Source organism: Platalea leucorodia, assembly GCF_965183815.1.
Source record: "Platalea leucorodia genome assembly, chromosome: 7".
In the NCBI taxonomy this organism is placed as follows: domain Eukaryota; kingdom Metazoa; phylum Chordata; class Aves; order Pelecaniformes; family Threskiornithidae; genus Platalea; species Platalea leucorodia.
The window spans coordinates 56,078,236-56,106,112 of NC_138829.1; the positions used below are offsets into that span (position 1 = coordinate 56,078,236).

The window sequence follows — 27,877 nt, forward strand, 5'->3', positions numbered from 1 at the left end:
CTCGGATGCCAGCAAAGTTGTTTTATAAATAATTGTGTAGCAGCCCCACCTTCACAGCAATGCTTTTATGTTTACCTGTCAGATTTCCCTAGTCTTTGGAGAAGTAAAACAACAACAAACACCCCTTTATCAGTGTGATTTTATTACTGAATTAAGTTGTTCTTGGGAATTGGCCCAAAGGGGAAATTTAGGGTTTGAAGCTCTAGCAGTAAATAGTTGATAGGTAGTAACTATTGCACGCTGCCTTGTTGACGTTTTAAATAAGGGGAGCTGGCTGAGATCACAGTCAAAAGTAATTGTTGTGGCTAAACACAACTGATATGGGTTCTGGATCTAGCAACGATCCTTCATTTCCCAAATAAGTGATGTTTGAGCATTGTTAACTCTTTGATCTTTACTAAATGAACGTAATAGGAAGGGCCTTTCCTGTTCCTTTCAAAACACTTGATGATTAATACAGTTCTTAGAGGTTCAGCCAAGATCACTGGCTGCTCTAACACCTTAACTACCATATGTAGAAAATGAATTATGCTTTTGTTGAGTAGGTGTAGTCATGTAAGCTGATTTAAAGAAGATGTCATTTTTATTTGTGTTACTAAAACCTCTATTAAATATGTCTATAGCTATGCAAATGACTACATAAATGACTCACTCTGTACTTAATTTTGGACTTAATAGTTTTACTATGTTTGGAGAATATTTTGAGTTGTACACCATCCAGTGCCATTAGTCCATGTCCCTTTGTCCTGAGAGTGGATTAGATGGCCTTGCGTTGAACTCACTGAAGTCCTGACCATTTTGTAATATTCCTTTTCCTCCTCTTTGTCCTCCCCTCCCAGCATGGGTTAACATATGGAAATAGAAATTACTGTATTATGGTTAAAAGGTCTTTCTTGTGGCCTGAATCATGCCATGGCAAAGCTTTATTTCTTATAAAAATGAAGTTGAGCACATCAGGTTGATATTTCTCCCTATTCTGTCGTTACACTGCACAAGCATTTATAAGGCTTTTAGAGGGCATGAAATATCATTTCTGCTTGGTCTTTAGCATTGGAGTCCAGCTGACTTAAATAGGCTTTGGATCAGGGCATGATAGCATTCATAGTTTGTTTCAACAAGTAATACTAACTGAGTCTAAAAACTTAACAGTATTAAGTCATTTCCTCTAAATAATTAGTTGGGTTTTATGATGCTGAATAGAAGTTTATTAATACAACATAATTTGGCAAGCTTATGTGTGGGTTTTTTCTCCCTGAAAAAAAATTAGATCTGTGTTTTCTTTCTTCCCACAGGGAATTCTTGGTTCAGGCTTTGCCCTGAAGGTACAACAGAAACAAAGACAGAAGCATTTCAACCGTCAAATTCCAGCTGCTGCCTCTCTTATACAGGTACTGAGTTCCTGCGTTTTGCGTACTATAATTTCTTTCCATTTATAGTTTTTTTTTCAAAACTGTTGGCAGTATTTCCATGCCTGATTCCCATTAAATATTGTATAGGAGTTACAGATGCAAGTCTCTTAAATGATTTTGGAAATCCCACCTTTAATGTAAACTAAGGAGCAGAAAAGTTCACTCCCAAATCAGTGTAAACTGTTCAATTCAGCTGGTTAAAATCAAAACTGAAGGCTATCCTGTAGTTATTGAACCATTTACCTGGGGAAAATATTACGAAATACTATGCTTGCAGTAGTGAAAAATAGAGAGGAGGCTTCATGTAAAATTGTACTTTTAAAAAATACATTGTTGCTTGTAAAGACAAATGTGGCATATGCTTCATTTTCCTTGGGACAAATAAATTCTTAAAAATCTCAAATTTAGGAGAATTAAGTCAGAATGTTAAATAGGAAAATCTTGTCTCAACTTTTCAGCTCCAGGATAGGTGGCTGGGAACCATTCTGATTCTGCAAAATCAGTCTTTTCGTGTAGGATAGCATACAGGCAGAAAAATTTTGATCTCCTCTGTTAAAAATACAGTTGCAGTTCAGTGTCAGTCAGGTCAATGAGATTTTATCCTCTACTTCAGTGGAGCCAGCATTTCACTCTGGAGAAGTATTAATATTGTTTCATTCTAGGTTTTTCCAGCTTTTCCTCCCTGACTCAGTAACTGCATGTAGCTTTAGAAGCACAGGGATCAAATTTAAAAGAAATTTAGATGTACACCTAATCCGTATCATTTTTGCATTCTCATATGACTTATTTCTCTAGCTTCATGAGTGAATGTGGATTTCCAGGTCAGGCTCTTTATGGAAACAGTAGCTAACTGTAAAGTTTATGCTTGAAACTAAACAGTCCCAGAGTTAATGTGAAAAAGGTTTAAATTTAGAGCTCTGGTTATAGCCAGAGATTAGCCAAAAATCTTCAGACTCAATGTGTTTCGTTTGGATTGCATGATCAGAAAAATGTATGGTTTCGCAAAGAATGGATTTTTAGTGTTCCCACTGATTCTTTTGGGAAATCAATCCCAAATTATTGGGAAGCCTGAGATTGCATGTCCAGAATGTTGTACTTGGCTCCATCTGAAATGTTAAGGAGGAGTGGAGGACAGACAATGAGTTACTGACTGCCCATTCTTAATAGTGATAATTATGATTTAGTACTAGTCTCAAACTTCTAAAGGTCCAATTTAATAAGAGCTCTACAAATGTAGTACAAAAAGTTTATTCTTAAACGAAGAAGTTGGTGAAATAAGTACAAGACAAGACAAGAGCTGAAATGAGTGATACTTTTTGCCTGTATTCCTTCTTGTTTTATTCTAGAAGCCAGTTGTTTCTTCCAGTATCCTGTTAACCATGGTGGGAATTATATGGTGATTGTCTGATCCTTTACTTTCCAGCTGCTGTCTCTTTTCCTGTGTCATTTTGCCTTGCTTTCTTTCTTTCATCTAGTGTTTTCTGGCCTTTCCCACTTCAGATTTTGTTTGTGTATATGTGTGTCTTTTTTTCGTGTAGTGTGTAAGTGAGGATCTGCCTTTTTAGTCTGGAGACTAATTACTAATCAACTCTGATATATTTACACATTTAAGAGAGAATGCAGTAGTGTTTTGTCTCTGGTTGGTCTTGTTTCCTGGCCCTGCTTTTCCTCCTTTTTGTCTTACAACATAGTACTTTAATCATTGGTGGTTGGCAGGAGAGAGGATTGGTTTGGGGTTTTGGCTCCTGGTTAACCATTGGTGCTGTTCCCTCATGCTCTCAGTCTTATTTCTTCATATGAGTATAGCCCTACTGACCACATCATAATTGTTTGGTTTGGTGTTTTTTGGTTTGGTTTTGGTTTTTTTTTGTTTTGGTTTTTTTTTTTTTTCCCCTCTCCTGATAGTACTCTTGTGAGGCAGGGAAGAACGATTTTTGTTTTCTGAGTAGGAGCCTGAAACACAGGATGCAATAGGCAAAATGCTCAAAGTCAGAGAGGGAAACTAGGGCAGAGCAAGAAATTCAACCCCAATCTTTTGAGGCCAGTCTAGAATTCTCTCTTCTTATTTGTTTGTTACTAATGCAAGCAAAAGTCACACTTGAAAAGACTGATCTTCCTTTCTGGTTTGCCCAGTTCAAACTATGTGGCTTCCGTTTACTAAATAAGGGTTCTAAACCATGCTGAGTTTGTTTCCAGTGGGGAAATTCAAGAATACTATTAAATAAAGAATGACTAACATGCTACTTGGAAGTTACTTTGTGGTACAGATAGCTACAAATCTGATTGCATTGATTGTTCTGTTGCTTAACATATTTGTTCTAGACTGCATGGAGATGCTATGCAGCAGAAAACCCAGACTCTTCTACATGGAAAATATACATTCGAAAACCTTCCAGAAATTATCATTTGCTGTCACCCAGTCCAAAACCGAAGAAATCAGTGATGGTACCAGTAACTAACATTTCCTATTATAGTAACTTAAAATTTTTAAATTAGGTTGAATTTATTTACTCTATAGAGGCTATTTGTTGTGTTTGTTTTACAAATTATTACTTGGTTTTAAAGTTTTATTTTAATTTCAGTTTTGAGATTTTCAGTATACAAACATTTTAAACTATAACTTAATTCGCTTCAGTTCTCAAGCTTGACTTTTTAAATGGATCTGTGTGTTTGGAAAAGAGCAATAATGACTTAACTCAGGCACATCAATCAGTAACTTATTGTTGTTGTCTGGAAAACTATAAGCAAAGGAAAAAAACAAAATTCCTATTTCCAAAACAGTAACTTTTAATTGTTTGTTTTTGTTTTTGTTTTAAAAAAAGCAAGCTGCTGCCTCTCTCAGCTTTTGATTGTGGCTTTTTTTAAGCTTCTGTGGTGAAGACATGTTGTGCCTACACACTGTAGTATTTTCATATAAACTCATTCCATAAGTTAAGAATGTTTTTGTTTAAGAAACAGCAGCAAAATACCTTTGTCAGAATCTTTACATTATGTAATATTTCATCCTCTCAATTGTAAGAGTATTGCACAGTTGTCTCAAGCTGGAAGGAGAGGATGTTGTGCAAAAATCTTCCCTAGTATCCCAGGTTCATCTGAATTCAGTAGCAATATATCCATTTGCTTTTTTCTGAAGGTATGATTTATTGCATCCATAAAATGGTAAAGATATTCTAGAATAGTTTGATTTATATAAACTGTCACAGAGCTAGCAGATTTTTTACTGCAGGCAAGGGATTTGCTAATGGCAATGTGCAGAATTCTAGTCATTAGCCAGTTTTGGTGGAGTGGGGGGCAATCTTACCGAGAAACGCACAGTGTAGCATCATGAAAATGTAATTGGTCAGGCACTCTTTTGACTGGTTATTGCTCATTGGGGACTGCATTATTATTGAAGACATTACTGAAGAGACAACTAAATGTGGCTTGGTTTGAGTAATTTAATGTATGTGTATTTTTAGGTTAAAAAGAAGAAATTTAAGTTAGACAAGGACAATGGGCCTTCTTCTCCAGACAGGATGTTAACTGTTCCACACATCACTTATGACCACGTGACGGAGGACAGGAAACCTGATTTCAGTTTTGAACCATATGAAAATTCTGGTAAGAAATTCCATTATAAAATGGCAGTAACTGTAATGGCTTCTATTAGTGATTTACACACAGGTCCTCTTTAATATCTGTAGGAGAGAGGATGAGGACAGAACAAGCACTTGTTCTCGTCATGTTCTTTGCTTTTTGACTTTGATTGCTGGCTTCTCTGGATAAGATTCAACCATTCCGTTAATAAGCATGCTCCACTGCAGACAAACTAAGATTTGTCATTTCTACCTGCCAGAAGAGGTACTGTCTCTGAGGCTGGTGCACACATTCCCCAGTTCTGCATTTGATTGAAACTACAGGGATTAGCTGTCAGCTTTTCCATGTGAAATTTACCCAAGATGTGTTACTGTTGTGCTTGTACCTCAACCAAAAAGGATTGACACATCTTGGCTGCACTGAACATAGTCTGCTACGTGAAACCATCATGTGCTCCTACCATCTGCTCAGTGGAGTAGGCTGTGAATCAAATTTTGAAAGCAGAAGTACTTAAGATAAATATGGTTCCATCTGTATTAACTGTCACTGTACAAAATGGTACAGTATGAGGAAAAGAAGAAAGGACTTTGATAGTCACCTTATAATTAATAGCTTAGTTATAGTTGCTTTAGCTGTAATGAACTTCCAAAATAACTCTGAATTTACAATGTGGCTTTTTTACAAATGTACTTTTATTAGAAGCTTTTAATGTGTATTGCTCAAATTTTGGCAGCAAGAACGAGGTTTGGTTTTTAAGGTGTGTTTTATTGATTATAGATACCTTAAGTACTTATGTTTTCTCTCCTCAAATATTTTGCTGACCTGATGAAATTTAATGGCCTTAAAAATAAGATAGCAATGTGGGCTGGCAGCAGGCATATTTTAATTCAAGCAGAAAGTCTCACCTTCCATGTACTTTTTTGGTTTGCTTCTGTCTTGTCTTGTTCTGTAACATCCATGCTTCTCCACTCTTTCTTGGCCTCTGTTACGGTATGATTGTGAATTGTATCTGGTGGTAGAAATGACATAGCTGTTAAAAGGTGGACAAGTACTAAGTTTAGTCTGTGTCTCAGGCTTTGAGTACAGATACTTTTCTTAAAAACAATTCAGTGAATGAACTGTACAAATGCTTAGATTTGTGAAGTCCCACCTTTTATCACTAAGTTTCTAAGCTGGTTAAAGGACAATATGATTTGCAGGCAGCCTACTACTGCCACTTCAAAAATCAGCTCTAAGGCTTTCAATAAAAGGATTTTCTCCAATTTCTTCTGACACTTATCTTTTTTCTTTTTTATCTGTGTTCTGCTCTCTCTAAACTGTTACAAGTATACAGGACAAACAGGAATGTTAAAATTGCTTGGTAAGTTGAGGAAAATAATTCTATCTATGGCATGCCAGCTTATGACAATGTAATGTTTGCAGTGCTTTTCATGTGTGTCTAGTGCTGTATAGTTTCTAAGAAATCTTTTGCAGCCAAGGAGATCTAGACAGACAAAAATGTACATTCTCAACCTTGTAATCTCAATTGCACCCACAGTTTCATTACAAAGAGAAAAGTGAGCACTCATTTATAGTAGATGATCTCTTTTTTATCATTGAGAAAAACTGCTCATGTATATATAACAAATAGAAAAAGATAATCTACATATAAATAAAGTATAATTCATCCAGTAGTTATCTGAGCATATAGCTGAGAATAAATTTCTAAACAAGTAGATCGGGATGGAAGAAAAACTTCCAGTTTTGACCTCCAATATTGTGCATTCTGAAGTGCATGCACCTGTTCCTGTAAAAATGCTCTGTAGATATTTGTTAACAGATGGGGACCCATAAATTAAATAATTTATTTTACTGTTTGTCTGGATTCTGTGATCACTTAAGCAGCCATGTAGTCCTGTGATGTTTCCAATGTGCTTTCTTAGGCACTTTCTTAACAATTCAGTGTTCCCCAAAGACTCTAGGATTAGAGCTAGGTCTGAGCAAAAAACCTCTGTGATTTAGTGAGAGTGCTGTGAGCCACCTCTAAGTTGTCTGCTCTGCATCCACTAAAGACAATAGAGGCTTCCTTTCAGTGATCGAGTGCAAGGATGCTCAGGCTTGAATTAAATTGTCTGAAAATACAAGGTTCAGTTTCTCCTCTGAATCCACGTGGAACACAGGTGACCCCCTGACCAATCCTTGATTTGCCCATTTTCCAGTTTCCACTTTTCTCTTGTATTCCAAGCGGTGCATCTCTGTTGGGGCTGAGCATGGTGCAATAAGCTCAGGAGAGCAGCAAGAGCTGCTATTCTACATGAACAAGAAATTCCTTCATCTTGGGGAAATACCAGAGGAGCTTTGCCAGCCACCATAGGTTCAGTTTCTATTTCCTAGCCAGGCAGCGTGAGCTCGGTGGACTTGGGAGGTTATCTAACACTGTTCTCACAGTGACTCAAAGAAATAGAGAAGAGAGTGTATTTGTACTTACTGTGAATAAGATCACCTACACAGAAAACTGAAGCTGCCAAATCAAAAGCTCAGAAACAAGAAATTAGAAAGTACAAGAATAAAGCGTGCTCATTCAGCTTTAATGTGGTCCTCAGAAAGTCTCTAGTTACATATCCATATGCTGCTTTCTCATATTCAGTAAATTTTGATTCTCTCTTTGGGCTGCGCACTTATATTAAAGTCTTCACGCTCCTGGATCCCCATCTGGCTTCCCTGCCAGTATCCTTGTGCAAGCAGAGATTTCCACCTCCTTTTCTCCCCTCCTCCTTTCTCCTGGCATCGTCAGTTCAGCAAAGACCCAAGAGCCATGGCTGGAGCGTGCCTAGCACTGGTAGAACACTTGCAAAATGAGGGTTTTTTCAGATTTTTTTAACTCTAATACATTTATATTTTGAGAGTTTTTCTCTCTGCATAAAAGTAAGGCAACACTTCTGAAAAATATCTCTCTGTCCCAGTGTGCGAGTCCACAGGCATTTCTTAATGAAATAGTTATTAAAAGGATAACACTATACAAAAGAACTAAACATAGCATAAACATTATGTTTTGCTGAACCTCTTTCTCATCATTGACTCCTCTTGCTTGCCTGAAACTTTTCCCCAAGAATTCAGCCTGAGGCAGGCACTTGGCTTAAATAGTTGATGTGGGCAGCGTGAAATGCTTCTTTATGGGATGTGTCAGGCAGCTTCAAATGTGGGTGGCAGTACTGGTCTGTCCACCTGACAGCACTGAAACGTGACCAGGAGCTAGCTACACCGTGAACCAGAGCAAGAGGGGTCTGACCTGTGTGAGGTTGTACACTTGGGAAGGGGAACCACTTGAGGAAACCCTAAAGTCAGGAAGGAAGGGGCAAACATAGAGATTAATTTCCTCAAAATGGGACTGGTATGTAGGGAGAAATATCTTGCAGCAGGTGACACTGTCCTGAAAAATGGGTTTGAAGACACAACAATGCCTCCCCTAGCGGTGATTTAATATTCTGCTAACATGAAATGCACACTAGAAGAGTTTCATACAAACTCTTTTCCACAGTATTTTTTATTTTGTTTTTAAAGATGTCAGGTACAACATACTATATTTTAGGTATGTCTACATCTCCTCAGCTGCCTGTCTGGAGCTTTTTTTCTCCCCCCTGCCCCATCTCTCTTTATTTTATGTGCATCTTTACTCTGACTCAGATTGTCAGCGCTCCTGGCCATCATTTTCCGCAGATCAGCAGTCTCCCAGCACTCCTTCCTCTCCAGGTAAAGCTCATAATATTTCATTGCTCCATCACCTTTGTTAATTACTAAATCTTTGCAATGCTCTGTCTGGAGTTGCTTGCTGTAGCACAGAAAATTATAGTGCTGTTTTTTAAAGAAAGCATAGGCATGTCAGTAGAATTTTGAGTTTGGAAGGTTGTTCAGGTTATAAATTGCAAATGTTTAAATAAAAAAAAAAAAGAATTTTTCTGCAGACCAGAGGTATTTTCTAAATGCATTAATTAAAAATCAGAGTTTCCATGAAAAATACTTTAAAGCATTTTAAATTTTTTGTCTGTGCTTGCAAAAGAGAAAGCGTAAAATATTTTCTGTCATGCTAGCCAAATACTCCACTACCAGAAAAGCATCTGCTTACATGTCATATTGTGTATAAAATTGTTGTGTTGGTAATATAGAAAATCCATCAGTAACTTCTTGTTATTGTGATTATAATCCTCGATTGAAAGTTCATAGTATCATGGAATGGTTTGGGTTGGAAGGGACCTTTAAAGGTCATCTAGTCCAATCCCCTTGCAATGAACAGGGGTATCTTCAGCTAGATCAGGTTGATCAGAGCCCTGTCCAACCTGGCCTTGACTGTTTACAGAAAGTTCAAAATTTCAGTTTTAAAGCAGGGGTTCTCATATTGTGGGGAGTGTATTTTCTGCCATTTCAAAGTAGTACTTGGCTCAACATTATCACTTGGATAGTCGTGCCTATTACCATAGTTGCTGCTGCTACCCATCAAAAAAAGAGAATATAAAGCTTGGGAACCCCTGAATTATGGTAAATATCCCTTGCTACACGTGTTTCCTGTTTCTTTTCACTCATTATCCATTGAAAATGAGTTTCTAAAGCTTCCTTTATTTTTTTTTCCTTTAGCCTACTTATTTAGAAATTTAGTGTCTTTTTTTAACATACTTTTTTTTGACACTGCTTTGTGAGAAAGACTCCTTCAAAGGCAAATGGCTATGAATTTATTTCTATAAATAAAATATGCTGTGGCAGCATATGCTCCCTGGTGCTCTGCTTGAGCATTGTTTCAAGGCACTTTGTGGCAGGGAAGCTCTCATCAATGTCATGTTCCTTTTTTGGTCCCTCCTCTCTGTGCAAGCAGGTTGCATGGTAATGTTCTGAAGTGGTTCCTCCTTCACGTTGGAAGCAGCAATATACATTTAAGAATGAGAGCATACAGAGCAGAGGGCTGCACCGGTCACCAGAACAGACTGATCTTGGTTACGATCTTAGAAAATTTTAAAATAAAAAGAGGGAGGGAGATACCATGTTTGCCTCATATTAAACCGCTCTTCATCTCTGTATTCTCAGATAACAGCACTTTCAAATAGGCTGAGGTACAGTCTTGACTTCTTGTTCCTTTTTCATTGTGCCACTCCCCTCCCCTCCCATGAAACTAAAAAGCAATAACTGTGAATGATCCAAGAACAGCCGTTTTCTGCAAATCCACTTGTGTACTGTGTGTATTGTCTCTCGTAAGCACCGTTCAGTGAGTGCTCAGCAAACACTTCGCATGGTTTTAGGTACAGCAGTTTTGTCACTTGTCATCAGGAAAACTAAAGAGGCTGTGAGTCCTCATTTCCTAGAAACTACGAAAGTTTCATTTGTGTATTGTAGAAATGAAAACAGTGAAAATTAGTGAAAGCCAAAAGGATTCTGTTTTAAAGACATTTTGCTGGAATTATTTTGTTTGTTTAACAGCCACTACCTTGGATGATGGCTACAGCAAAGTGATTAAATAACATGATACTAAAACCGAAAAAAAGAAGCTAACATTTGCTAAAACTTACTATGGAATTCTCATTTTTAATTGCTGGAAGTGGCTCCTGCTTTTAATAATTGTATCTCCTAGCAGTTGTCTCTTTAGCCCCCCCCCCCCCGGTGATTTCATGGGTCTTCCTCTCCTACTACAATTTCTGGAGAGCAGACTTTCCCGTTGTAATTTTGAATGGCCCTGTGCCTGATGATATAACAACATTTTATCTTCTGATTATTTGTAAAAGTTCAAATCCATTTCTGCCATATGATGATATCTACTTGCTTGAGTAAAATGGTTGCCTGTTAAAAAAAATTTGTTTCCTGATATCTCCACTTCTATTCTCATTAAATTCAGCTACATTTAAGTTAGCTGTTTCTGCTATATTCCTTTAGCTTTCATGTTGCATTTTGGCAGGGCATTATTTACTGTTATAAAGTATTTTATTTAATACAGTAGAGACTTCATAAATTACAACGTTATAATGATTTCATTGAATGGTCCAGCCAGTTGCACAGATAAAGATTTCTATGAAGGTGTCACAATCTACCTATGATTTCTACAGAATTTTCCTTGTTGTTTTCATTCTCTATAAAATTAATTTACAGTCATGTATAAATACAATAGTGGTTTTATTTATATGCAGATTTTTTGGCTTCTCTAACAAATGTTAGGACCATGCTGGAAAAAACACTTAGGGTTCTTAGTGTTAGAGTCTGGCAGAACTTAGGAGCCTGAATTTAAAAATGAAGTCTGTAATACTCTGCCTAATTTCTTGGATGCATGAAAGTGTTGGTATACAAGTAACTCTGCCACTAGGATCTTTCAATATCTGAAGTTTTGTGAAACGGCCTTCCCACTAAGGACCTCATCTTGGATGAACTGAACATCTTGCCACCTGTCTCACATCTGGGCTCAAAGATGAGGCATCCTTGTGCCTAAGCGTGAAAGGGATCAGGAACCAGCAGATCAGCTCAGACAGTGCATGACAGGAGCTGACTGCTCACTGTGAAAATGCCTGGGCTCCTTTGTCGATCTAGGCCAGGTTTCTTGATTTTAGTCGCAGTAATTACAGCACAGAATCTGGTATTATAAACTAAAACATGAAGTAGGGGTGGTATAAAAAGGAATTGATCTTGTCATTGAATTGCACTCATGCATTGTTGCTGTAGAGCGGTGATCCATGGTGTGGCTCAGTTGTACAATAAGTTTTATAATGCACGAAGCTGCTTGTTATATAGGTACTCTACATTCTAGCATATGAGGAGTATGAACAAAAAAAAAGAAAAAATATTAGCTTTAAGTCTTCAGCAGAAGTTGAAATTCTTCGGGTAGAAGACGACTTAAAGTTTTACTTTTCATGAACTCTGCAGTGTATGCAATTTTTTTTGTAGTAACTTCTGTTTTCAATATTCTGTTAAAATGTACAGTATTTCAGAGAGCAAATGAATGGTAGACCTTTCTTGAAAAAGCCAAATGCTGTTGCTTTAACTGTTATCTGCATGTTCCCTCACAGTGAAAAAAAGCCCGACGTTTTTAGATGTGAACACAGGACCCTTCATCAGGACCAACAGCTTTGCCGATGAGCTTGACCTGGAGGGTGAGACACTGTTGACCCCAATAACTCACATCTCGCAGTAAGTCAAGGCTATTGAACTGTGCATTAGTTGACTTAGGCAAGAGAAGCCAATGCAGGTGGGAGGAGCTGAAATACGGAGCTGATAGGGCTATCTCAGATATCTGCGTCAAACTCTTTTTACCTTGAAGTTGGTGTATACTGTTCTGAGTGCCAGTAAATCTTCGTGTTGACCGAAAGAAAAGTTCACTTGGCTGTGACATGAGGCTTTAGTTTTTAGCTGATGTCTCTAGAGGGCAGCTGGGGGGTTCATAGCCTCAAGATTTTCACATGGAGACAATGTGTGGGAGTACTTGCCTGTTGAGAATCATATTATTCCCTCCACCATTTTACAGTGGAATAGCCTTAAGGTGCAAATTTTTAAATACTACTTGTATGAAATACCAGCGTTTCCATTTCAGCAGCACCTTCTCTAATGGTCAAATGATGATCTGCATTGTAAGAAAAGATCTGTTTTGATCTTTATTACTGCTTTGTGGTATATAAAAATGGTCTGAAACAGGCTTGTATTTTTTATTTTGTTGGTTTTTTTCTTTCTAAGAGAAGATTTTCTGCACGTCTTTTATGCTAAAATGTTATCTCCAGGTTCTCAGATTATTCTAAAAAATTGAGACTTGCAAAACATTTTTATTCAAATGCCTTAAAAAAGACCCCAAACTTCGGTCATTGTTTAATTCAAACTCCTAACAAATGCTTATTATTTACCATAGTAGATGTGTGACAATATGTCCGCTAGCAGAGGATTGAGACAATTTTTCCCCCCTCCTATTGCTAGAAATCTGAGGATTTCTGCAGTGAAACCACAGATGAAAATTCTTGGCATACTTGTATTTCTGAGGTACAAAACATGCAGAAATGCCTGCTGCCAATTTTCAGGCCTTCTTCCTATACAGTGTAAATAGCAGAGAAGCACGAACGTACCTTTTATAGCCACTTTAGAAGGGCATTTTTTAAAAAAAGTAGGTTTGGCGGCAGTCTTCCCTGCCCTCAAACAAAAGGATTTGCATTTTCAGCTGAATCGTCTAAATGTACATATGTTTGTAGGCAGACGATTTAGGAGACTTCTATTCTGGAAGATTTCTTGGTGGTGCAAGCAGAAGGAGGAAGTAATAAATTTTCTCAAGCCTTAGACAAGAACAACGGAGCAGCAAAATCAGATCTAGAAGTTTCCTTTGCGTAGCTTTTTTTAAACTTTAATTTACCGCAGCATTGCAGGCTTTCTTTAAGAGAAAGGAGCTTTGGTGCTAGGAGTTTTCATTATTCTTTTTGGGTTTGGGAATGATTTAGTTATTTCTCATTGTCACCTTCATTGATACATTTCAAATAATAAGGCGCTCCATCACTTTTAAGTCCAACTTGTGTAACAGCTGAGATTTTTTTTTTTTCTATAAACTACCTGTGGGAGACATTAGGATACAGGTAATGTGTATCAGCTGAAGAACCTTACTAAAACACTAGGGTGTTTATTTGGTAACTTATGTATTTCTCTTTTATTTCCTTCATTTTTGGTTGTAACCTTTGAAATCTTCCTAGATTGCTCTAGGTTGTCAGTGATGGGATGGTACAAAACATGTCCCCATATATGACTTGAATTAAGTCTCTGCTAGGGTGGAAGAAAATGGAAATCATTGTTTCTTTTAAGACTTTGGTTTTAGATTCAAAACTGGATAAATTGGATTAAATGCAAAACTGGAAAAAATATTAATTGAAATGTGTCTCTTTCTTTGAAGCATGGGTGCCCAAACGTTGTAGAGCCTGAGAACTGTTCACTTAAAAGTGCATTTACTTTGTATGCAGTTTATTAAAAGGCCTGAAACAATGCTGACCAGCCTATAGATATTAGGGTTTGGCAAAAAGTTAGTGAAAACTCTGTGGTTTTTAATGTCAGTTGGCGGATTGGCATTCAGGTAACAGATATTCCCAAATATTTTGAAACGAAAAGTATTCTAATGTTTGTTTTACTGTTGGGTTGTGCATTCTGATTGCATTTGAGGCTGTTGAAAAGCAAGCTGCTGTGCGGTGTTTCACTGGGTACCTGTGTTGCTGGATGCTGAAGACCAGTCAATTTCAATGAATTATTTAGGACAAATACTTCTTTTTCATTCTGCATTTCAAAGTCCTAGGGAACAAATATTTTTGAGCTGGTCACACATGTTAGTAGGACCTGCAAGTTAGACATGTGGGCATAGAATTGAGGATCGAATTTGGAATTATGCAATAGATACATCTCTGTGTGCAGAGCCACATACTAATTTTCTTTTATTATAAAAGTGGTTAGTCATTTCAGATCCGTGTCTGTGTGTGTTTTTAATTCAGGCTTGAAAGTTACGCTGTGCCTGAGAGAATATAGGATGAATTATTTTGTTCTGATGTCCGCAGTTGTGAAGCATTTTATTTCCTTAAAGCCATCATATATACAGTATGATCGCTCCAGATTTGTTGATAAGGAAATAAGCAACCATATGCAAGTCTAAACCCTAGTACTTCACAAAAATACAGCACCAGCTATGAAAACAAATTAGTATGGAAAAGTCAAATGCAGTGCAAATATCTCTAGTTTCAGGTCTTAAAAGCAATTCAGAATCTATCAGAGGATCAGAAACATGAAGACAGTTTCAGAAGTGGAAGCATAATATAAAACACTTGATCTAAGGATGCTTGGATTTGGGATTCATAGAACTGTTTCCTGGTCAATTATATATTTATTGCAACATATGAATTGGCTTATCCATAACCCACAGAAAGGTGACTCCAGAATAAACATTAATTTTTGAAAGTCATAAATACATGAATAAATATTACGTAGTTAATTGAAGACATGCAACCGGAAAGTGACTTTTAGTTGACAGTATGAAAAATATTTCCTTTTGACAGGTACTGTAAATCTGGCAGAAGTGTGGGGTACCTACTGTGTTACTGAGAGGCAAACACTTGGTATCGTTGTGGCTTAAAAAAAGAATGAGGCTAAGTTTGTTTCCTCACTTGCATTAGGTCACGGAAAGAAAATGCCATCTTTCAGCCCTTATGACAACGGGCTTTAGGCTTCTAGGCCTAAAGTCCCCTTTAAATTGAATTTCAGTGCCCTGCTTGTTTATGCAAAAAATATTCTCTTTTTGTAAATGTAGGTGCATATTCTCACTGAATTTAATAGGACTGTTTTTGTGTCTAATAATAAAGATGCAGGTGTAGGCTTTTTTGCAGGACATACTTCTGGCTGTATTTTAAATCTGTTTTGAAATAAATATTGTACTAAATGTAGCCCTGCTTCTGTGGAATTAGAAATGGGAAATCTTTCATGTGGAAAGATTACTGTTCCAGTTAATTATTTGTCACTGCCACTTTGAGGAAACAGAAATAATAACAGAAGCACTTTGAGACCTGATGTTCAAACAGGAAAGTGATGAAAATGTCATAGAAAAAAACAGATTTGCAGCAGGTGCATGCAGAAATATAGAGTAAGATAGCAGTGCATGGAAGAGTGACTGCACTCTTCCTTCTATGTGAGAAGTCTTATAAGCAGAAGATGCAGGTTCAAGCAGAGCAGTCTGTAATTAGCTGTTACGGATCTCACCTATAAAATGAAGCGTAACAGTTTGAAGAATGCAGTACACACTGTGTTTGAGATAAGACTTGGCTCTTCAGTGGTTTGTTTAATGATTGTTGTGGTCTGTTCTGTTGTAAAAGTGAAATAAGAAACTAGACTGTAGCAATACCACACCTCTCCTTTGGACTTCTCACTCTTTCGTTCTCTCTAATCAGCACGTTCCCATATTGTCTCCTGTTCCCTGTTTCACTGCATTGGGTCTTTTGTTCTATTTGCATTTTAAAGCAGTGGAAAATCGATGCTACTTGTAGCTGAGCCTCAGCTACCAGAGGTTCTTTCCCTGTGTTCATATAATAGTTTAATTTCTTTAATTTTTCAACTTTACATTTGGCATTAGCTGAAGTAGCAAAAGAAATTAACCAAGCTTCTAAGCATACAAATGGGAGGGAGAGGGGGAAGTGGTAGGTGGAATTGAGCTGAAAAAAGGAGAGAAGAAAATAATGAAGAACTCTGTCTAATGTTTCTTTATATAAATATTTCTCACCTCTTCAAAGAAGTTTAAAGAGCTCTGCATTCTCCATGGATCTTTCAGAAATGCTACTGAATCAAAAATAAGTGTGTATATATATATGTATTCTATAGTTTTCCATTCTTGGGGTTCAGCAGCTCATTAGACAGTGGCTTGTTTAATCAGATCTGATGTATAGATGTTTGGTATTTCTTCCTGCTTCTTAGTAAGAATAATCTTTTAGGGAAATACTAGCTCTAAATGTATTGTAAATTTACTGCAGAAATCGAAACATAAATCAAAGGTCATCTCTGGATACTGTATTTAAACTCTTCATATATAAAAAAGTAGCTTGATTTTTTGCAAAGTTTAAAGAAACTGGGGAGACCCCTTGAACAACTTAGACCTAGTTCTATCACCTGGAGTATCATACCAAACAAGTATTTGCTGTTATAAGACTAAACCAATGTACTCTCTAACTATGCAAATTGCTGGCAAAATTCTTGATCTTTAAATTGTGACTATGGTATTACTTCATATACATCTTTCTCTCTAATGTTTTTTGAAAGAATTGCTGTGGATCCAGCTGCCTTCAGGGAATGTATTTCTTGCTGAAAGCAGTTGCTGTATGGTCAAAATAACAATAATTCTTGATGTTTTAATGACTCTTCCCCACATGTTTCATGTACCTCTTTATTGGGGTGATGAAAATACATTTCATTAGCTAAAGATTGGTTTTGTCAGTATACATGTAATATAATTTTTCAATGGAGGCTTTCTTGCAATGGCATACTGCTGTGATCTTAGGTTTAATACAGTAGGCTTACACTAAAATAAAAGCATTAGATTAAAAACAAAAGGCACTTTCTTTTTGTTGTTAAGTGTGTTTCCATCCTGAAAAAATTCTGTGTGGTGACATCGGCTTTATCTTCTCTACTATCTCCGTCAGCATCTCAGGGGTGGTAGAGAGCCTTTTAGGCATTGTATTAGGAGTAAATGGGAGGCTCCAGTGGTGGAGGTGTTTTTAAAAATAAACCCAGCTTTGTTAAACAGCACAATAGATGGAATAATTAAGCAAACAAATTTAGTGCTTTTTAATAATTTCCAGATTAAGAGGAAGTGATAACAGGTGGATCTTTCTGAATGATTGAAATGAATGCTTTTGAACACTTTGAAATATAATTGAAATAATCAAAATAAAGTGTGCTGGTAAACACGCAGTGCAGTGTCCATGGTGCTGCAGTTACCACTGGCTTTTCTTAGAGATTATATTTTCTTTCTTTTTCCTTTAAGATTTTCATTAAGTGTTCTGTGTTTTAATTACTGGCATATAATCTGTTGGCATGAGATATAACCACATTGCCAAAAGCAAACAGTGCTGAATGTGTTTTAAAACTGTCTCTTTTCTGTTGGATTATCACTGAGTGGAATCCCTATTTGCTTTGATTTCCTAGCTCATATTGTAGAAGATTCCTGCTTTTATCTTCCTCTTCTATATCAAAATGACCCTCTGAAGTCTGAGCAAATATTTCTTTTTCACTCTCGAGTGGCCAGATGTAACGGCTGACTTCTGCTGTCACAAGAATTCTCTCTGAAACGCTGCTAACAATATTTAAACCATGATTTGCATGGGGCCCATTTTATCGTTAATGACAGGGCACGTTAGAAGAATAGCAGTGATAGCAACTGTATGTAAGAACGTGCTTGAGTTAAGACCAGAGCTTAATGTTCAAACATCGCTGGTTACTGTTATGTGCTGTTATTCCAGTAATTTACTTAACTTGCAACAGGAAAGTCTTCAGTACTTGCTGTACGCTGGGCAGCATCCCTTTTTCATTTGGCACGTTTCAGTATGTCGTCAAGCTCCCTTAGGTATGCTGCCTACAATCGCTGCTGGTTTAATAGTTATTCCCTTTGGTATGGAAAAGCATCATTATATCCTGTGTTTTCATTATAAATTAACCATAAACTTGGCCGTAGAAATCAACCCTAGAACTCTGGATGTATCAGGAATCTGATTTTTCTCATCTATTCAGCTGCTTTGAGCCACTTGAGGATATGAAGTGTCAATTGGGAAAGTTCCTTTTTCAGAAGGAAACTCCAGAACCATGGTAAACGAGACACTGTAATGATTTCAGTGGCGTCACCCCATTCTGGTTTCTCGTTGCAGGTTACATGGGAGGAGAAAAGAGCTGTGGCAATCCAGTCCTAAATATGGCTAATCCCTTAAGTAAGCAATGATCAACACAGTATAGTCATCAAAAAGGACTCGGAGCGTCTCTGATTTAAGTTAAATTGATTTAGTGTGCTAGGTAGTCCCAGTCTTAGGGGGCTGGAAAGCTTGTCTGCAGCTCAAGAGCTAGGTGATGGTAGTAGAGCAGGACATAAGCAAACTTGCCTCTTAAATGTTGAGAGGCAAATGGGTATTTTAGTATGTTCATCATACTTTGTAAGAACTTTATTTCTGGCTTATGGGTATTGATACCAGCTGAAAGCACTGCCAGAATAGCTATGGCATTCCCACTGTAGCAATGAGTTAATAGTACCAGTGTTGTGTGTTTTCGAGTGCAGCTGCCCTGATCCAAAATCACTGTAAAATCTTCCCTGTACCTGAAGAGTACTGTAGCCACTGCTGTGCTGAGACAAATGGGATGCCTTGTTTCCAAGTGCTTTTGCATCTGTCTGTCTGTACGTATTTAATCTGCCATCCTACACCTAGATTGGAAGCTTTTTGAGCTGGGGACTGTTGTTGTTCTGTGTTTGTATGATATCTAATAGGCGGGATCCCAGCACACAAACTGTTTCTGTGTTCTGCATCCGATGTCTGCCACAGAGTTGACTGAAGTTGACTGATTGTGTCTTCCCTGATACAGGCAGTTACTTATAATCTTTGTTTTCATAGATGGATTACCTGAGATGTGCTGAAGACTTGGGCAGATCTTCATGGTGTCTTATTTCACCATCAACACTGTAGCAACTGAGCTGCTTCCGACAGTGCAATAAGTAATGTGGCTAACATCTGTCCCATGTGGTTACTTGTCCCTTTTATCTTTAGGGAGAAGTTCTCGTGTACTATGGTGGGTGGTTGCTTTTTTCATAGATTAGATAGAGTGTGTAGTTTACATCTATAGATCTGAAGACCAGAAGGGATAATTAGATCATCTCCTTTGATCTTGTAAAAGACAGGCTGTAGCGCTCCATCGAGTTGAATGCAGCATTGCTGTGCTGTGTTCTTAATATTAGCAAAAACGCAGTAACAGACTTGTATTTCACAAGCTTCGAGAGTGAACAGATGAAAAATTCAGGCAGGAACCTAGAGTTTGCAATTTCACCTCTCCTTTTATTTTAACTTTCTATCTATTTATTTTTCGAAGAGGGAAGTGCTATCATATACTGGTGCTGCTATTTGCCCGAAGGTAGTACTGGACAAATATGTTCTGTGTTAGCGGCTGCAAGCCTTTATGAAATAATATTCTCGTGATCTTTTCTCCCTTACTACAAATTGTCACTGATGTATTCAAGTACAGCGTAAAATTACTATTTGGCTATTTTATGTTACTGACGTAGTATAAAAGTAATGTGTTGACTTTTCCTAGTGTACAAACTGTCTAGGCAGAAGCTAAGATAGCTTAGCTATTTCTTTTGTGTTGCAGATGAACGTTGCATTCCTTGGTCTCCAAGCCCTGGTTTACATCTTGATTGATGTTAAGTAATTAAAGCAGACTCCAGCTGCTTAGTGATTCAGAAGTACAGGGCTCCTATGCTGTAAAAACAACAAGCAACTCCCCACTTACTAACTTTTATCATCGTTTACTTTGGGCACCATGCAGAATAATAAGTGCAAAAACTTTTTTTTTTTTTTGGGGGGGGGGGGGGGCGGGAGACAATAAAAGTGTCCCACTTTTATCTAGCATTTCTAAAATTTAAATTTATTATCATCTTGAGTTAACTCCAGAATTAAAATTCAAAGTGTAACTAAACATTTTCTTTCTGTTATGAGGATGGAGGACGGCTTTACTTCTTGTTTAGGTGTGGTAGATATACCAAAACAAGTTAAAAACTTGAGTAGTTTATAATGTGCACGCTTCTTTTGTTGGGAGTCATTTTATCCAATAAACAGTATAGAAATTTTGTTTAATGGTTTATTAATTATATGAGAAATAATAGTTTTCTTCTAATGTGGTAACAAATATTCATTATGAAGTTGTAAAATTTAATACTTTTAAATAGCAGTTAAATTAGTATACTTCAGAAGCTATGGGAAGCATTATGCCCACACCTGCTGCATATACTATGCTCAATCAGTGTAGCAAACATACCTGGATTTGGCCTCACGGCTCTCCAGCAGCAGTCAATCTGATATCAGTGCAAGGTTGTATGAATGCCTGTCAGGATCGATATGTGCCAACCACGAGACATAGTTGACCACTGAGATTTATTCCGTGTGCAGGCACAAACTAGTAAATAAGCATTTTTAGCAAAATTATAATTCTAATATTGGTCAAAATGTTAGCATTTGTAAACTTTTTTTTTTTTTTTTTTTGTGGATATGAGTGCAGTTACAGATATCTGTGTCTGTGTTTGGGGTGGACAGAGCGGAAACCAACACAGCGTAACAAGCAAATAGTTTGTGTAATGTATTTTTGACCTAATCATCTAATTCCAGGCTCAACTATCAAATCCAGGCATGGAACATTATGGTATTAAAACCCAATAGCATGTGTGACCCAAGGGACCTTTGTATTTTAATACTTGGATAACATTTAATTTCTTGTGAGAACATCTTTTGTAGCGAAGTGCATTACACTGGAAAAATGGAAATCAACAGCTGGTTTAAATATTGCTGAATAGTGCAACGGGACAGCAATGCTGAAGGAAAATCCCTTTTTGTAACAGTATTAATGCACAGGGAAACAATTCCAAAAGATGTAGATGGGTTAGTTTACCTGCTGTAATACTATAATTGTTCAGGAAATTGCATGCTGTACATTCTGTGGGTAAAAGTGATCTGAAAATTGCTCAAACATATCGTCCATACAAGTTGGTTTTTCCTTTTAACTTCATTCCACAGTGTTTTACAAAGATAAATATTGCAGTTGCAGTTTTTTTCACAAGTAAATGCTGCTCCCAGTATGACCAGGACATAGTTCAGAATTGATATAGCATTTTCCTCTTGCTGTACTTCTCTGGAAATCCTTTCACAGCGTTAACACAGTAAAAAGCTTCTCCTGCAGCTGCTGTTTCTGATCACTAGTGATGATTTTTTTTTCTGAAGTTAAAAACATGGTCAAGTACACTTAACACCCTACTGATGTAGCAAAGCTCACTGCAATGGATGGTTTTGTTTGAAACATTTGCCAAATCTAAGGCAGAGCTGTAAAGTAGGGAGCTCTACGGATCATCTCGGATGCTGGTTCCATGAAGAGCAGCATGCCTGGCCGTGGCTGCTTGCCCTGGACAGAGAGCCCATGGGAGGTCATGGAGCTGTTGACTGAAATTTGCTTTCTTCATGTGACTGCAAGGACTGAAAATAGTGGTGATTTCACTCAGTGTCTCAGGGACTTTGTGTCATTCCCATGTGTAGAACTGTATGTTTTGTTTTACTCGCTGCAGGAAGTTATACTGGGAAAAGCTAAAGCATTTTCTTTGTGTTGCAGACAAAATACCTTAAATACCTTACAGTAGTTGTCAGCCTGTTAGCAAACTAAAGCTAAGCACCTGACCCGTTGCTCATGGTTGTGTTTTGGTCTGTGTTTTTCTCGGGTTCCTGTATCACACCCATTTCTGTGGCTACTGAGTGCCTCTTGGGATAAAAGTAAATACAGAAGCTAGTCATCGCTATGTCCGGTTACACCTCTATGTCTGTCTTTCCCAAAGAAAACTGATGTGTTTATGTTTTGTTTTTTCACTTTTTCTCCACATGTAAAATGCATAAATACAATGTCAAAAGGGAAATGGATCAGAAAGTGGTAACTGTTGTTGTTGTCGGTCTGTCTTCATGTCCTTTTGGTCAGGGGCCTGCCTCACAACCAAGTCCCTTCTGTGCAGCCAAGTGTCATTTGTACAGCAACGTCACTGTTCCTGAAAACGGGAATTATTGGGAGTGGTGGGGATCCCAGGGGCTTGATCTTTTAGGAATTTTGGGCCTGTATGAGTTAGAGCCTTGAAAATAAAGGCAGGGGATGTTCAGTGTGACACAATGTCCTGTGGAGAGCCAATGAAGTGAGCAGAGCACAGCAAAAACATAACACTCGCTACGTGATTCTTGGTTTATGAGAGGTTGTCACGCTGCGTTTTGTAGGGGCAGTGATTTTTGAGGGATGGCAGGCTAGATCTGTAATACAGGCTGTGTATGAATGGAAAATACCAGGGGATGCCAAAAATGTTTTGCGGTCACTACAAAAGTTCAGTTTACATGCAGGAATATGAAAGGTGATGAACACAGAGCTGTAGCTGGTGCGATCTTGCATTTGGAATTTACTTGTTTGTCTACATCTGATGGTAAGTTCACTTCGATTAAACCTTTAACATACAGGCAGTGAAACTTACTTGAATTATCCCCATGATTTTTTTTTTCCTTTAGTGCAGCTATTACCCTGGAAAGCAGTTGAACCTTTGTAGCTTTTTTTTTTTTAAATCCGTACCTATTTAGACACTGGCTAGAATTTGAGAACACATCATAGACACAGAAGTCATACCAGTGTTGCTGAAAATTTGACCCCCATATGTATGGGATCTGATTTTTTTTTTTTAATAAATGCAAACAAAAAATTGTGAACAAACACCTTTTTTTTGTTAAAGGTATTATTTTATTAAAGAAATAATCTAGTATTTAAAAATTATTTCCTCATTTTTATTTGATGAGAGAACCCCAAAATACCACAACATTCCTTAATATTGTGTAAAGAAAAGTACTAATTGAATTCCAGGGCAACCAGTTTATACTCACGTTTGCCATAGAGGCTTTCTCCATGCAAGTTAGCCTCAGTTCAGTGACTGCTGAGCCCTACCTTGCTTGGAACATTCTGCAGTAGGAGTGGGATCCAGAAGTGCTCAAACTGAGCATAACTCTTTGCAAGGTGCGGGTTTGGTATGGTGGGCTTCACAGGCATTAGGCAGTGGCGAATGGTTTGAAAATCCTCACAATCCATTATTTTAAAGTTGATTTTAACACAAAATGGAAGCTTTTCTTGGACTGTCCCACAGATGGTGGGACATGCAGGACAGCATCAGAGCGGTGCGGGATGTCAGTTTTCTTTTTGTTAGCGACATGAGCTGGCAGCAGCGCTTAGCTGACCACAGCTGGGGTTGAAAAACTGAAGAAACAAGCTTTCTATGAAGCATTTGTTATTCACCTAGGTCTGCAAGTCAGGGGTCAAATTCCCCCCGTTGCTGAACGTGAAGTGTTCCAAGAGCTTTGTGTTGGGAGCATAGGGAGGTTGCAGGGGTGAAATGCATCCTTTTCTTCTCCAGTCCTACCTGAAGGCTAGGATGCTGAGCTGCCAGAAGTGTGTGCTTTCATTGTATTGGCTTCCAGAAACCCCGTTCTGGATTTAATGGTTGGCAGTATGCATACAAACAACAAAAGTGAGTCCTGTCTGGAGATGTTATGCTGTACCTGTTACTCCTGAAAAGGGACTGAGACAGAAAGCTTGGTCTGAAAGTACTACTTTATCTTAGCGCAGTATTGAGGAAAATTTGGCAAACTGGGATTAACAGGCTGTATCATGGGCGTGTGTTCTCCTATACTCATCTGTTTTTAGGGAAAAAAAAAAAATTAAGATTCTGATATTGAGAAATTTTGGTTTAGCAACACAACTCCTCTTTCTTCTCTTTCCACCCTATACTCTCAGCTGTTTTTCAAACTGTGCAACACTTAATGGTTCTTGTTATTACCTATTCCATAGAATAAGTAATGCAGGGGAAATAGGAAGTCAGGTGCATAATTAAATAGATGTTACAAAACTTCATCCATGTTCTAGCTGTGATAAATACGCTAACAAGTTGAAATGCCAGTCATTATTATTCCTGTTGTTTAATTACTTATTACCTCAAAATGTTTATGTTTTGTGAGAAATGTCTTTATTTAGAAGGAGAGGTAACGATTTGCATATGTGCTTTGTCCTAGAGGATGTGCACTGTGCTTGCGGGTGTATACGGAGCCTATGCTGAGAACCATGTACATGGAAAGTACTATACGAGAAATAGTTGTGTCTGAGTCCTAAAATGGCTGCTGGGATAATAAATAATGGAGGGATGCAACCACAGTGTATTTGTTCTTTAGTGAACTTAGTAAGTGTTCTCAGTCCATCTGCTTTTTATTTTAGAAACCTAATCCAATCCTGTCTATGTAAAATTTTCAGATACTAATTTGGAATGCATTCTTATCCACACCCTTTGTTACACTCTAGAATCTTGATCTTTTATATATATATATATATATATATATATATATATATATATATAATTTTTTTTTTTTTTTTTTAAGAAAGGCTATTTGCAGTCTTCCTTTTTAGGCCACCCACATGGTGGCACCTGCCAGGTCTTCAGGGGTACTTCCTTTACTCTGCAGGACTCTGAGGTTTTCTGTACGTGTGTGTGCTGTGTCTCATCCATTCATCATTATTACATCTTAATGTAGGTCTCAGGTTTGCTAAATTATGTTAAATCACTTCCATATTGAAACACATGAATAATTTTAAATCACTTTGTGCTGCGAACAGCAGGATCAGATTATTAGAGCTCTTAATTGTTTCTGTCTTTTTGTCTGAAGGCTTTTGGTCTTTTACTGTATATTATGAACTGGCAAATAATGTATACTATAGGCCTTGCAGCGTTACCACCAATGGCATATCTGAGACACGGTACATCTAGGAACTCTCTTTTTCTGAGGGAAGTACAGTTAAAGGTATGAATTTCTCAAAAAGCAGTTCAATATAAATCATACCTAATGGAGCTGTAGTCATTATAGTTTGCAGATCCCCTGAGAGAAGAATGAATTATTAGAAATATTTGTATGGCAGGAGTCTGTCACTTGTTAATGGCTTTTTTTAGGCATGCAAGGTGTCCCTGTGTCAGAAAGAACTGAAAGAGGGGAAAGGAGGGGAAGAAGAAAAAAAAAAAAAAAAAAAAAAAAAAAAAAAGAGGTGAAGGGAGGCAAGGATAAAAGCAAGCCAAGTGTCTGAAGTCTGGGAATATTGACATCTAAATTGCAAGCTTTGGAGTTCGGTTCCTCTATGATTAAGCAGGGCATTTGTGTAGAATGCAGAACATATAAAACATGCAGGAGAGAAATGAGACCGATAGCTATACGGAGTTACACGTGATGGAGAAAACATCCAAAGTGCATGTGGCAGTAGTGACAGATCTACTACAGAGACTGAAAAAACAAAGATAGAGTTTTGATAGCAGGAAAGCAAAACGAGTTGGAAAGCTCTGCCTTAATTACTGGCTTACCCTTGTCCCATCTGTACTTCCTCTGGTCAGCTCATTTAAAGGCTAGAGCATTACAAATGCCTCAATAAATTTTTTGGGGGGAGGGTTGGGAGGAAGGGGACAAGTCTTGGAGATGCTGTAGTGAAGTAGACGGGTTGTTGGAGAAGGAGAGAAGAGGAAAGAGAGTAATTGAAGGATGTAAGCTTCGGTGAACAGGAAGGATAGTCATGTCAGCAGTGACAGAAGGAGGAAGCGAGCTGAGGGTATGGAAGAAAAGTTGGCTGATCTTGGTGATACCGTCAGACACATTTATGCTTGGAATGTGATGCCTTTAATTCTGTTGGCATTGGTGTATTTCAGAGACTCACATTATTAAGGTTGGTTTGATGGCTTCCTATTTTTCAGATATTAAATTTGTGATGCTGCATTCTAGACACTTGGTACTTCTCTAGGAGCTGTGTGGATGTGGATATATGTTCAGAAGATGCAACTTCCCGGAAATTAACTTTGTCATTTTTTGCTCCTACATTTCTATCCAAAAGCTTACAGGTTCCTGATACGGAGATGTGAAATCTGCTGTGAACAATACTGATCTTTTAGAATATGCTGCTCGTTTCCATCAGTTCAACTCAGTTCTTATCTGCTTAGTTTCAGTTCTTCACTTTTTCCCCTCAGTGTTTCCCTTTTCCAAGGTTCAATGGAACACTTTGGCCCAGCATATCTCCCTGCACCAGTGCTTCATCCTGCCTCCAGACTTCCGTGTAGAGAAGACATTGGAGTTCTGCAGATAGGAAATTATTTCTTCCTTCCCTGTTCATCTTGCCTACCGTCACTCCTAACTAGTGTGTGTGCTCACACGGGGCATGTGCCAGTAGGACAGAGATGGCTGCTTCCTTAGAAGAAAGGAGAGGAGTCCCTGATGGCTCCACAAACTTTAGAGAGCACCAAGGGAAAACTGAAGGAGAGACCTGTGAGCTGAAGTCAGTGCTGAAGGCCAAAGGGCAAGCAGTCTGGTGGTTTGGATAACAATTCATATAACAGTGCTTTTTGTTTTAGCTTTGCCAAGGACTGATAGATGGGTGAAATAGGCAAAAATGATGCATTTTCTGTGGCCGTATTGTGGCTTAGGTTTTTGAGGGGGAAAAGTTCTAGTTCAGTCTTTTTATGCTGCTTTTCAAAGATTGTCTTCCTTGGCCAGAGGGCATCTCTTTTTTTATTTATTTGTTTGTTTGTTTATTTAAATTTCCTTTACCTTAGTCATAAAGAAAGGCACCCAGTTCTTCCCTTGGTTCTTGATGGCAAACATCTAATCTAGCTCTGACTGACTGCTATCTGCCAGTATCATCGAGAGGCTCTCACTGACATTCACCCTCTTGGCTTAAAAAAAAAAAAGTGTCAAAAAAGCATAAAAATCTGTCCGTGTTTCCTTGATGGCAGTGCTCTCCTATCTCGCCTAAGTCCAGAGCCTTGTTTAGCACTTCACAGGTGCCACGCGGGTTACTGATGCCTGGATAAACCCCACATACCTATCTTGGCCCCTTATGCTAAAGGACAGATCATAGCATTTCGTAACACATTTGAAATAATTTCTGAGTTTCCAAACACATACATAGTGTGTTAATATATGTAAATTATGCATGGGACCAAATTCTCATTAGAAAAATACTACAGCCTTTATGAATCCCTCAGAACTTGCAAACTGAATGTGTTCAGCAAAGGTGGTGGTTTTGCTGTTGTTTGAGCAAATAATTTTAAATGTAAGTGGATATCCTGTATATGTCTACGTGCCCACTTGGAACTCTGATGTCCTTTGTGAGTTTTCCCCTTGTAGTATAGTATGTTGCACGTGTTGACATAGGCTTCTGTACTCAGAACTACTAGTGAATTACACTGTATGTCTTAACTTGGTGCAGTTAGCTAATAATCTTGCTATATGATTTCATATAATTAACTTTAAAACTGACCCATAAGAAAAAAAGGAATTATGTAAAAAGAACAGCCTTTGGGATGGAAACAGCTTTTTTCCCTTTTTTTTTTTTTTTTTGTTGTTAATAAACCTCAGTGATTTAGGATTGTATCACTTTGGAAATGTGTTGCTATTTTCAAAATTGCTTTCTATCATCCATACCTTACATTTTGTTTTGCCATAGTTTCAAGAACTGTAGAGCTCTAGTTTCATACTCAAGAAACTAGTTTGTTTGGATTTTTTGGGGGGGTTTTGGTTTGGTTTGTTTTTTTGTTTTGTTTTTTTTTCCTCATATTAAGGAAAGAG

At 37.8% G+C, this 27,877-nt stretch overlaps 1 protein-coding gene across 1 annotated transcript in view; it reads left to right on the forward strand.

Annotated features, from left to right (window-relative positions):
• KCNQ1 (potassium voltage-gated channel subfamily Q member 1) overlaps window positions 1-27,877 on the forward strand; it is a gene marked incomplete at its 5' end in the record, with an annotated part of 370,416 nt that overhangs the window by 108,751 nt on the left and 233,788 nt on the right. Inside the window, 4 exons of the mRNA XM_082317249.1 lie at window positions 1,293-1,388; window positions 3,732-3,860; window positions 4,868-5,009; window positions 11,999-12,119. Coding sequence (XP_082173375.1) covers window positions 1,293-1,388; window positions 3,732-3,860; window positions 4,868-5,009; window positions 11,999-12,119 — 488 coding nt within the window. The remainder of the gene's footprint in view (window positions 1-1,292; window positions 1,389-3,731; window positions 3,861-4,867; window positions 5,010-11,998; window positions 12,120-27,877) is intronic.